The 12,861-nt window shown below is 38.8% G+C and overlaps 1 protein-coding gene across 3 annotated transcripts in view; it reads left to right on the top strand.

Moving 5' to 3' along the window:
• Positions 1-12,861, top strand: part of Tbc1d12 (TBC1 domain family member 12) — a 71,083-nt gene that overhangs the window by 30,861 nt on the left and 27,361 nt on the right. The window contains exon 3 of one of the 3 annotated variants that reach the window (XM_050159156.1): positions 4,013-4,128. The exons of 1 other annotated variant lie outside the window; for it this stretch is intronic. In XM_050159156.1, coding sequence (XP_050015113.1) covers positions 4,013-4,128 — 116 coding nt within the window. Of the gene's footprint in view, positions 1-4,012; positions 4,129-4,515; positions 4,535-12,861 lie in introns of those variants that run through there. One more of the 3 variants, XM_050159168.1, reaches the window with a different exon arrangement.

The following is a 12,861-nucleotide window of genomic DNA, read 5'->3' on the forward strand; positions in this document are numbered from 1 at the left end:
AAAACTGAGCCAGGCAGTGGTGGTGCATGCCTTTTAATCCCAGCACTCTGTAAGTTCAAGGCCAGCCCGGTCTACAGAAGGAGTTCCAGGATAGCCAGGGTTACACAGAAAAGCACTGTCTCAAAAAAAAAAAAGTATAAAAACGCTTTATTTGTGACCTTTTACCTTGTATTCATTTCTAATGAATTTCTAGACTTAAGAGTCTGAAATGGGAAAACTCAAAAAGTGTTACCAGTACAACCATGAAAAAGTTGATACTGTGTCATGTTTTAGGATTAAGACTGTAGGAAATGAATTATAGCTGGTAACTCAGGTATAAAAGTCCTGAAAATGTATTGAAGTCAAAATAAACTCCTGCTCCATGTGGTGATGTACTTCCAATAGTCCCTGAACTTAGGAAGACAAGGTAGGAACAGGAGTCCATGGTCATCCCTGGGCTCATAGAGAGTTCGAGGTCACCCTGAGATACAGGTAACCCTTTTCAAAATATGCATATATGAGCAAATCCCTTTGAACATTCTAAAGCTGTCTCACTTGCCTTTTGAGTGGCTAAGCAGTAAGATACAGGGAGCAAGCATGGCATGACAGTCTAGTGTGTAGCTACACCCAACTTTTTTATTTTTTACACCCAACTTTTTATGTAGATGCTTGGGATTCATACTTAGTTCCTCACTCTTGGAGAGCAAGTGCTCTTAACTGTTGAGCCATCTCCCCAGACCCCTTGGGTAAATTTTTTTAATTAAAATTTTATGTGCTGGGTGTTGTGGTACACACCTTTAATCCCAGCACTCAGGAGGCAGAGGCAGGAGATCTCTGTGAGTTTGAGGCCAGGCTGGTCTACAGTGAGTTCCAGGACAGCTAGTGCTATACAGAGAAACCCTGTCTCAAAAACAAAAACAAAAACAAAAACAAAAACAAAACAAAACAAAACAAAAAACCAATAAATGAACAGAACAGAATAGAATAGAATTTGATGTATGTGGGTGTTTTGCTTGCATATGTGTCTGCATGCATACCCCGTCCCCACAGAGGCCAGAGAAGATGTTGGATCCCTAGAACTGAAGTCACAGATGGTTATAAATCACCATGTGGTTGCTAAGAATCTAACCCAGGCCCTCTGGAGAGCAACCAGTGCTTGTAACTGAGCTGTCCCTCCTGCCCAGGTAATATTTTTTAAAGCAGGTATTCAAAAACCAGTAGCCATATTCTTAAGTATGAGTATAATGCTTATGAGCCATAATTTCTCTTGTTTTTAATAGAAGGGCACTTGTCAGATTGTACACTAAACAGGAATGTAAGGTTTCATTTATAATTTTTTCTGAATTACTAGTAAAACAATAATATTTTTATGAAATATAATACATCATAGGGTGATAATTTCCCCCATCACATTTTTAAACCTTTTAAGCTTCCTTCTTTTGGCCAGTGAGATGATGACATAGAGGGTATATATAGTGTTGCCGAGTCTGATGACAGGAGTTCGATTTCAGGTCCCATGTGACAGACAGACAGGACTGATTTTGAACATGCATACTTATACGTACAAATAAAAAATGTAGTAAATTTAAATGTATTAAGTGTTTTTGCATGTATATATATAAGATGTATTTTCCTATAACTTATTTCAAGAAAGCTTCACCATATGTAATTATCTTTTATGTATGTGAAATTTAACCATCGTGTTTTAAATAATTTTTCATAGATAGAAGAAATTTCTAGGTGAAAGTTGGTTAAATATTCTTAAAATATTTTGTTAATATAGTAAATTATATTAAAAATCTGGTCGATTTTAGTGTCATCCATGTTAGCACTAAAGAAACATAAAAATGCTTAGTGGTAGAGCACTTGCCTGTCGTGCACACCAAACAAAGCTAACATAAAGTGTGTTATAGACTAATAGCAAAATCACACAGACGGAGATTGGAATCAAGTTCTGAGCCACAATAATATTGACAGTGTTGTATTTTGAGGATGATCACATATGCTGTTTTGCAAGTGTGAAATTCCTGCTTGTTGCCTTTTGAACCATTAGTGAACCATATTAAAAGTTGAATTTCTAGTATCAATTACAGTGTCATTCATTTGACCTGGATTTCTGGCTTTTCTAAATTAATAGATAAAGTTAGAATATAATTAGTTTGTCTCTGACCTCGAAACTGCAAGCAGGAATGATTTCAAATGAGCATGTTATGAATAATTATAGTATAGTTGGATCCTACATTGACTATACCCATTTCCATCTTTATTTCAATCTGACTTTTTTCTCAGTAGAAAATGAATTATTAGTATGTGTGTATGTGGCATTATTCCTGTGTTGTCCTTCATGTGAAAATGAGACTTTGTACTTGGATGATAGCCCAGGCTTTCCATCAATATTCATGCCAGTCTCTGAAGGAAATGTGAATTGAGTAATTAAATCACTTTAACAGAATTTAGCTAGCAAGAAAAAAAATGTTTTAAATATTGATTTCTGGGCCAAGATGTAGTTCAGTGGGTAGAACTACCATTGCATTAAGCCCTGCACAACATAAACTAGGTGTGATGGTGCATGCCTGTCATCCCTGCACTCACGGTGGGGAGGGGGAAGAGACGGGACAGGAGCAGCTACATAGCATAGCATAGCTACATAGACAGCGTGATCTGTCTTCAAAAAAAGGTCACACTACTTAGTTAAGTCTTTCTTTTTTTTATTTATTTATTATGTATACAATATTCTGTCTGTGTGTATGCCTGCAGGCCGAAAGAGGGCACCAGACCTCTTTACAGATGGTTGTGAGCCACCATGTGGTTGCTGGGAATTGAACTCAGGACCTTTGGAAGAGCAGGCAATGCTCTTAACCTCTGAGCCATCTCTCCAGCCCCAGTTTTTTTTTTTAAAGAAAAATATAAAAGTATGAATGAAACAGATTATAAATGAATAAACTTATTGATTTTTGGTCAGTTTCTGGGAATAGATTTCACAAAATTGTAAACATTTCTTTAAAATGCTCAAGTGGGCCTGGTGGTGGTAGTGCACACCTTTAATCCCAACACTCAGGAGGCAGAGACAAAGACAAGTGGATCTCTGAGTTTGAAGCAAGCCTGGTCTACAGAGTGAGTCTAAAACAGCCAGGGCTGCACAGAGAAACCCTGTCTTGAAAAAACCAGAAAACAAACAAAAAACCAAAGTCCAAAAACTCATGGTGAGGCCTTGAGATCATAGGCCCTGGTTGGGTTGGGGTGCTGAATACAGTCGTTTAGCTAAACTGATATAATATCAAGCTGATTTCCAAATATATGTGCTTATACCCGTAGAAAAACCCTCTCGTGAAAAAACAAAAAACAACAACATGTAAAAAAAAAAAACAAAAAGAAGCTCAAATGGAGAAATTTAAGTAATTCTACAAAGAATAAATTAATATTGTATCTTTTAGAAGAATGATCAGATTTAATGAAATAGAGGAATATTATAAAACAGTTTATTGTGTTTAAGGCTATAATTTATATGATGTATTGGTAATTTGTTTATAATTAGAGGAAAGAGGTGTACTTATAAGCCAAGACTTTCTTCTCTTGGAGTGTTTATATATGTAGTAGTTAGAGTTACAGAAGCCTGAAATCAAATAGCATCATTTGATTAGAATCTCAGTGTCACCCTTTCGAGAGTTCTTCTGAGCTTTAGAGTTGAGTAGACCATCTCCTGTCTCAGCATTTCCATCATTCATCTAAGACATAGAAAGTAACTTTATCTGCTTAGGTAGAGGATACTGCTGAGGGAAATGAGACAAAGGGTCTCTAAGACCACTCCAGTTCATCTGGAGTACTTCTGTCCTTCTTTCTCCTAACACAGTTTGGTACTTTTTATATGACATGAATTTATAATTAGGCTGCCCTAGGAAATAAAAAAGAAATTTATTTATTTTCTTGATATTTTATATTCCTTATAGCATAATCCCCTTAATAGTAGAGGTTTAATAGTACATACTGAAAATTAGAAAAGTCTCTACATAAATTATATCCTTATTTGCTCTAGGAATATGAAGCACGAACAGGGAGAACCTGTAAAGTACCACCTCAGTCTTCAAGACGTAAGAATTTTGAGTTTGAGCCACTTTCTACCACTGCCCTGATTCTTGAGGACCGGCCATCGTAAGTATTTAGTGATCATTAGGTTCATTATTTATACTTAAAGTTAGATTTAATTGTTCTCACTATTTCATTTAAAATAGAACTTAAATACAGGAAGGGATTTTTTTTCTGTTTCGTTTTGAGATAGGATCTCATTTAGCCCAGGCTGGTTTTAAATCTCATATTTTCCTGTTGTACTTCCTAGTGTAGACTTGTAGGATACATCACCATGTATCCTAAAACGAACAGGGAAAAACATATCTTTACAGCCTCACTATGTAGATCTGGCTGTCCTGGAACTTTTTATGTAGAGCAGTGCTGGAACTAAAGGTGTGCACCACCACAACCCAGCCCTTATAAAATACAATCTTTATTCTTTCCAGGAATGATGATGTGTACCTGTAGTCCCTTCTGTCCAGGAGCTGAGGTAGGAGTGTCACTTGAAAACACAAATTCATGATCAGGCTGGGAGATGCATACATACATACATTCATATACACACAGACACATACATACATACATACATACATACATACCACACACATACACCCACCCTCCAAGACTTTAGTCTCAGAACTGTACCACCACCAATAAAACCAACTTTTTTTTGTCTGTTTCTATTTTCAACACAGTATTCTTTATCTTATGGCAAGCATTACTAGGGGATTATTTTAGTTTTGATGTCTAATATGTATTTGAGATATACCAATCCTTGCCTTTTATATCATATAACTACTGAATGCCAACCAACTCATTTACTACCACTAAGAATTTATTCTTGGGCTGGAGAGGTAGGTCAATGGTTAAAAGCACCGGCTACTCTTTGAGAGGACCCAGGTTCAATACTCAGTACCCACATGGCAGCTCACAATGAGTCCAGTTCCAGGCCCTCTTCCCGCCTCTGGGTACCAAACATGCACATGGTGCCTGGAAGTACATGAAGTCAAAACACCCATTCACAGAATAATAATACAATTAAAACAATCTTTTCTGGGGGCTGGAGAAATGGCTTAGAGATTAAGAGCACTGGCTGCTCTTCCAGAGGTCCTGAGTTCAATTCCCAGCAACCACATGGTAGTTCACAACCATCTATAATGGGATCTGGTGCCTTCTTCTGGTAGAACACTGTATACTTAATAAATAAAGTCTAAAAAAAAATCTTTTCTTAGGGGTTGGCTACAATTTAGGAGTAGAGTGTATATTTAGAATGTGCAAGGCCCTGGGTTCAATCCCTAGCAAGTATCTTACACCCTTACTAAAGCAATACTATTTGTTTCCTAATCTCTTTTTCCCCTCTCTGAGGCTCCTGGGTGTGTTATTGTTATTGTTGTTAGGTTTTTGTTTTCATTTTTCTTTTTCTGTCATCTTGCCACTTCGCTGGTCTGCATCTGTTACCTTGTTGAACATAAAAATAAACAATCTGGGGGGCTGGAGAGCTCAGTGGTTAAGAGCATTGCCTGCTCTTCCAAAGGTCCTGAGTTCAATTCCCAGCAACCACATAGTGGCTGATAACCATCTGTAATGAGGTCTGGTGCCCTCTTCTAGCCTTCAGGCATACACACAGACAGAATATTGTATACATAATAAATAAATAAATATTTAAAAACAACAACAACAAAAATAAACAATCTGGAGCTAAACCAAAGTAGAATGTTTTGTAAAAGTTTTCAAAGGCTGAGATTGGGATTATAAGGACATTAAGGACATTTAAGACTAAAAAATTGTGGCCCTCATACAACTTTTTAATTGGATAGAATTGGGTGTGAGAATGATCTGGATGTGATATATGTCTACCCATTGATCACCATAGTTGACTGGACTGATCAGGGTGTCTCACTTACCTCTCTGTATGTGTTGAAGGGTTCTTGCACGTATTGCCATTGGTGGGAAAGTTGACGATAGAGATATAATGCCTTTAATACCAGCACTCAGGAGGCAGAGGGAGGTGGATCTCTGTGAGTTTAAGGCCAGCCTGGTCTACAGAGTGAGTTCTAGGGCAGCCAAGACTATCCAGAGAAACCCTGTCTTGAAAAACCAACACCCCCCCCCCACAGAGAGAGAGAGAGAGGGAGAGAGAGAGAGAGAGAGAGAGAGAGAGAGAGAGAGCACTAGATTAACCCTGGGCTGGCCCTGTGGTTTATTTTTTTTTTACACATATAAACATTTAAGTCATAGAACTTGTTACCCATGACCTTTACAATAAGAATGAGTTCTACTGACTGATAAACAGAGCTCAGGTCTAGAAGGATCTGTCATACAGGATAGATTCTATTGGTGGAGGATGCCAAAATACATAGGACCTCTTTCATAGGGATGTGTTCTGTTCACTTGGGAGACAAAGTTCAGGATCAGGACCTAAACAATGCTCAGGATACTGGGGGATCCAGGAAGGCTGGCTCACAGAGTAGCAAAAAGATCACTAAGTTGATCAACTACTTTTTACTCTGGCATTCTAGGTGACTGTGTATTATTCATTTCCTTCCACTGAAGAGAACAGGCCCACGTGATTGGCAATCCTGGTTTCTCCAGTACTTGTTCTAAGCTCTGCTTCCTACATATGTCCTTCCTAATGCAGCGTGTTTGGTTGACGGGAATGATCTGCCATGATTGAGAGTGTCTGATTAAGTAGTTAACACTCCCCCTCTAGGACATCCAAATGAGTTCTAAATTCAGTAACTTTATTCTCAATAAGTTTTACATTGATTTTTTTTAAAGGCTTTTTAGGAACCTGGTAATAGGAGCTGGTAGTACTGACTCACAGCTGTTACTCCAGTACTTGGATGGCTGAGGCAAAAGCATTGCTGTGAGTTGGAGGCCACCATATGCTATACAGTAAGATTTGTACAGCTCTGGGGTATCCATGAAATCCCTGTTTCATCTTCCCTATCCCCACCCCCCTACAATTAGTAATGAGACCATGTAAAAGTTTCACTTCAGACTTCCAGGTGTAAAAATGAACTCAGCCAATTCCAAGATTCTATTCTTAGGAAGAGTCATTTGCAGGAAAGCAAGGATGATTAGATAAGCAAAAATATTTGGTTGAGGATCTTTAGATAGACTCCAAACTAAGCAGGTAGCTTATTCTATTACTCTAAATTTAATATAGTAATTAATTAGAATAAGTGTTGGAGCTCCCCCCATGTGTCTGGTCATCTGTAATCTAGAGATTAAATGTGATCTCTGTTTCATTTAACTCTGATTTGCTATAATGAATTCTTAAATTTGAATAGGGCTATTTTAGAAGGAAATGATTTATATGACTTATATAATTGCCATCTAAAGGTGATCAACTTGAATATGGAAATGCTTAATCACTCATTACCTGTCTCCTCTTCAATGAGTTGAAAAAACAGGTGCAGAGAACTGAAGTAAATGAAAATTCAGTCTTGTGAAGGATAACCCAGATGGTAATCCATGGGTACAGCACGAATACTAAGTGAAACTCCTACCTGTTCTCTCCCAGAATACCTTCTGACAGATTCAGGTCAGATAACATCTATCCAGTTAGAGGCTGAGAAGCTGGAGCAGAGTCCCTTAGTAATTTTGTAGGTTTTGTTTGTTTGTTTGTTTTCCTGTTCATGGATGCAGACAGGTTCAAGATACCCTGTTTTTTGTTTATTTGTGTGTTTTGTTTTGAGGCAGGGTCTCAATCTATAACCCAGGCTAGCGTAGAACTCATTATGTAGATCATTCTGGCCTTAAGCTGACAGAGATCCACCTGCCTCCACCTCCTGGGTGCTGGCTTACTTTTGAATTCAGCTTACTGGTAATGACATTTTCTTAGCTGAGAGATATCATCATGAGAGCAGTACAGAAAGGGCAAATGGCCAGAGAAAAGACACAGTTGGTTAAAGGTACTTAAAGGCAATAAGTCATAGTTATTGCCTGTGGTCAGTATTGTCAGTGGTCACCTTGATACAAACCCATAGTTACCTGAAAAGAGGGAGCCTTAACTGAAGAAGGGCATATCTGTGAGGTATTTTCTTTGCTACTGATTATTGTAGGAGGGCCCAGCCCCTGTGGGTAGTGCTACCCCTGGGCAGGTGTTGTATGAGAGCAAGCCGAGCATTGGCCAGGGGATCCGCCCATTAAGTAGCACTCCTATATGGTCTCTGCTTCAATTTCTGCATCCAGGTTCTCACCAGGAGCTCCTGCTGTGCCTTCTCTTGGTTATGAGCAGCAACATGGAAGCTGAAATAAACCCTTTCTTCTCTAAGTTGATTTTGATCAGGATGATCACAGCAACAAGAAAACAAACTCGAAGATTGTTCTTGCAGAGAACCGATTCTAGTGGTTCCCAGCACCCATGTTGGGTGGCTACAACTGCCTGTAACTCCAGTTCCAGAGAATCTGATGCCCTCTGGCTTCCGTGTGCACCTACATATATGCAGCGCACATAAACACACAGAGATAGACATATGGCCATATAAAAATATAAATCTTAGAAAAAAATGGGCAGAATTTCCTCGTTAGCATGGAATTGGTGCTGGATGCTTCCTCTTATGCAAATAGAAGTGATAATGTAAGGAGTTTCTTCTCCAAAGGAAACCTGTGCTTGGTTCTCCCTTTTCTCTCTTGTTCCATAGCTTTAGATGCATCTGGAGTCATTGAATGCATAGGGTTCTTTTTACACCGCACAGGTTTTTATGGTTGAAACTTTTTTTTACAGATGGAGCAATGATACTATCTCATCACCTGAAATCTTAGTTAGAAGATTTCTTTTTTTTTTTTTTTTTTTTTTTTTTTTTGGTTTTTCGAGACAGGGTTTCTCTGTGGTTTTGGAGCCTGTCCTGGAACTAGCTCTTGTAGACCAGGCTGGTCTCGAACTCACAGAGATCCGCCTGCCTCTGCCTCCCAAGTGCTGGAATTAAAGGCGTGCGCCACCACCGCCCGGCAGTTAGAAGATTTCAAATACAATACTTTCTGTAAATTCATCCTTGTGTGTGCGTATGCCTTTTCCTCTACTTATATAACTAAAAAGCAAGAAATCCACAGATAAACCATTTCAAAAATAAAAACAAAACAAAAACCAAAAATTAAGACATCCTTAAGGAATATGATATATCAGATACACTAATATGTTGCTGTGTTTCTCATCAATTTGTTAAAGAAAAAAACCACTGATACTTATAACACTTTTTTAAAAAAGTATCAGTGGGTAAAATTGCTTCTATTTTTCTTCTAGCAACATCTTTGACAACTTCAGCAATAGCTTCTTTGAGATAGGGTCTCACTACATGGCTCAAGCTGTTTAGCATTTGTAATCCTTTTGCCTTGGTTCCTGAGTGTTGGATCTACATGTGCACCAATACCAAACTGAATAATAGAAATTCTGAAAGGTGCTAGTGAAAGGTGACTATGGTTATATGGACAAGAATGGACCCCAGAGTCTCATTGTCTTAATTAGTGTTCTATTGCTGTGAAGAGACACCATGACCAGGGCAGCTCTTATAAAAGAAAGCATTTAACTGGGGCTTGCTTACAGTTTCAGAGGCTTAATCCATTTTCTTTTGTTGTTGTTTTTTGTTTGTTTTTGTCGAGACAGGGTTTCTCTGTTTAGCCTTGACTGTCCTAGAACAGGCTGGCCTCTAACTCAGAGGTTAGCCTGCCTCTCCTCTTGAGCACTGGGATTAAAGGCTTGTTACCACTGCCCCCGTCAGGTTTAGCCCATTGTCATCATTAGGAGGGAGCGCGGCAGCAGACAGGCAGACAGAGTGTGGAAGAGAAGTCAAGAGCTCTGTATCTGGATCCACAGGCAGCAGGAAGAAACATTGGAACTGGTTTGGGCTTTTGAAACCAGAAGCACCCTCCCTGCCACCCCCACTTCCAGTGACACACTTCCTCCAACAAGGCCACACTTCCTCCGGCAAGGTCTTACCTCCTAATCCCTCTCAAATAGTCCCACTTCCTAATGACCAGGCATTCAAATATATGAGCCTATAGGGCCATTCTCATTCAAACCACTCTCCTCATATAGGTGTGGCCTTGTTGGAGGAAGTGTGTCATTGGGTAGGGACTCTGATCTTTCAAAAGTCTATGCCAGGCCCAGTCAGTCTCAATCTCTCTCTCTTCCTGTGGTCTAGGATATAGCTCTCAGCTACTGCCTCAGCACCCCTCCCCTTTATTTACTTCTTCAGACAGATGTAAAAATTAGTGAGTTTTTAGAAAGAAAAAAAACACCCTAATCTGTTTTTTTTGTTGTTGTTCTTTATTTACTATATAGCATACAGTTGTCTAGTAGTTGTGGTACTGAAGCTCTTGTCTTCAAAATGTCAAAGATTGCTGAGCATGGTGGCACTCAGGCAGAGGCAGGTTAGTCTCTCTCGGTTCAAGGCCTTCGCTTTTGTGAAGCAAATGGTCAGTTTGTAATAGAATTATCCCTAATGACTGGATAGAATTGGTTAAAGTTGTTTCAGAGCCTGGTTCACAATTACAATGGAGTACCTGGTTCAGAGAAGAGGCCAAGATTAATGCACAACGGAGTAAAGCTAGAGGTTGGGAAATTTCCCAAGATCAAATTCTTGGGGAAGGAGATTATGCTATTATAGAAAGGCAAGCTGTGTATAATGACCACACCCTGGATTTATGCCATGCAGCAGCTTTGAATGGTTGGGACAGAACTGAAGAAATAGGAAAGAAAATTGAGTCATTTAAGTAAAGTTATGCAGGGCTCAAAGGATTTCTTATAAAGATTGACTTCAGCAGTAAATTGAATTAAACCAAATTCAGAAGCTAGACAAATTATAATTGAATCTCTGGCTTTTGAAAATGCCAATTCTCAATGCAAAAGGATAATTAGGCCATTAAAGGCAAGGTCAGGACCTTTGAAGGAATGGAGCCGAGATACCATTAATATTGGATATTATGACAGTGATGTTACTTGGATAGGAGAAGTGATTTCCAGAAGTTTGAAGAAAAATCTAAATGTCAAATGTTTCAATTGTGGCAAACAAGGTCACCTTAAAGGGGATTGTAAAAAGGGTGCTCCTAGAAACAGTGTTTTCTCTAAGCATAATCCACTCAGAATGCCCCTCCTTTCTGGATTAGGTGGAAGGTGTGGCAAAGGTAGGCATTGGACTAATGATTGTAGGTCACTGAGGAATATTCAAGATAATCCTTTGCCTTTGGGAAACTCCATGAGGGGCCTCTTGTAGGCTCCATGCCAAGTCCTGTTCAGTTGTTTCCTGTCATCATAGAGGAAAATCCTTCCCAGAGCAATGAACAGTCCTTCCCAGAACCTAATGCTTTGTAAGAAACCATACTGCTCTGGATAATAGAACAGCTATAGAAGAGAGAACAAAAAATTAGGCCGATTTAATTCCATAGTTTTTTCTACTATCCTATGTCTCTCTGCAGCTGTTGTTCTTTCCTCATTAGCATTTAGAAAATTAAAAGTTAATAAAGCAATATGCACCTGGCTTGTGCTATTATTTTAGAAATAAGTTTTCATTTTTCTTTTAGAGACAGGGTATCACACTATAGTTCAAGTTGGTTAGGAACTTGCTATATAGCCCAGACTGGCCTCAGATTCACGACAGTCTTCCTGTTTCAGCCTCCCAAGTGCTAGCATTATAAGCATGAGTCACTGTGCCCTACCTCTTTTGTTTTTTAATTATTATTTATTATATATAGTGTTCTACATGCATGAATGCCTACAGGCCACAAGAGGGCACCAGATCTCATTCTAGATTATTGTGAGCCACCTTGTGGTTGCTGGGAATTAACTCAGGAAGGCAGTGCTCTTACTCTTCAGCCCCTGCACCCTACCTCTTGTCAAACTATTTTTAAAATGTATATAATTTTTTAGTTGTATGTCAAAAGGGTTTATGAAAAACAGCAAGTCACAGATTCAATGCAATGTCCATCAAAATCCCAGCAAAATTCTTCAAAGACCTTGAAAGAATGGTACTCAACGTCATATGGAAAAGCAAAAAACCCAGGATAGCCAAAACAATCCTGTTAAATAAAAGAACTTCTGGAGGTATCACAATCCCTGACTTCAAACTCTACTACAGAGCTACAGTACTGAAAACAGCCTGGTGTTGGCATAAGAACAGACAGGAGGACCAATGGAACCAAATAGAAGACACGGATATCAATCCAAACATCTTTGAACACCTGATCTTTGACAAGAAAGCAAAAAATATCAAATGGAAAAAAGAAAGCATACTTAACAAGTGGTGCTGGCATAACTGGATATCAACATGTAGAAGAATGAAAATAGATCCTTATCAGTCACCATGCACAAAACTCAAGTCCAAATGGATCAAAGACCTCAACATAAAACCAACCATATTGAACCTCATAGAAGAGAAAGTGGGAAGTACACTTGAATGTATTGGCACAGGGAACCACTTTCTAAATAGAACCCCAGCGGAACAGACATTGAGAGAAACAATTAATAAATGGGACCTCCTGAAACTGAAAAGCTTCTGTAAAGCAAAGGACACAGTCAACAAGACAAAACAACAGCCTAAAGAATGGGAAAAGATCTTCACTAACCCCACATCAGACAGAGGTCTGATCTCCAAAATATACAAAGAACTCAAGAAATTGGACACCAAAAGAACACATAATCCAATTAAAAAAATGAAGTACAGGCCTCAACAGAGAACTCTCAACAGAGGAATCTAAAATGGCTGAAAGACACTTTAAGGAAATGTTCAACATCCTTAGTCATCAGAGAAATGCAAATCAAAACAACTCTAAGATTCTATCTTACACCCTTAAGAATGGCCAAGATCAAAAACACTG

The sequence above is a fragment of the Alexandromys fortis genome, unplaced genomic scaffold (assembly GCF_014885135.2).
Source record: "Alexandromys fortis isolate MF-2015 unplaced genomic scaffold, M_Fortis_MF-2015_v1.1 scaffold_10, whole genome shotgun sequence".
Lineage (NCBI taxonomy): Eukaryota > Metazoa > Chordata > Mammalia > Rodentia > Cricetidae > Alexandromys > Alexandromys fortis.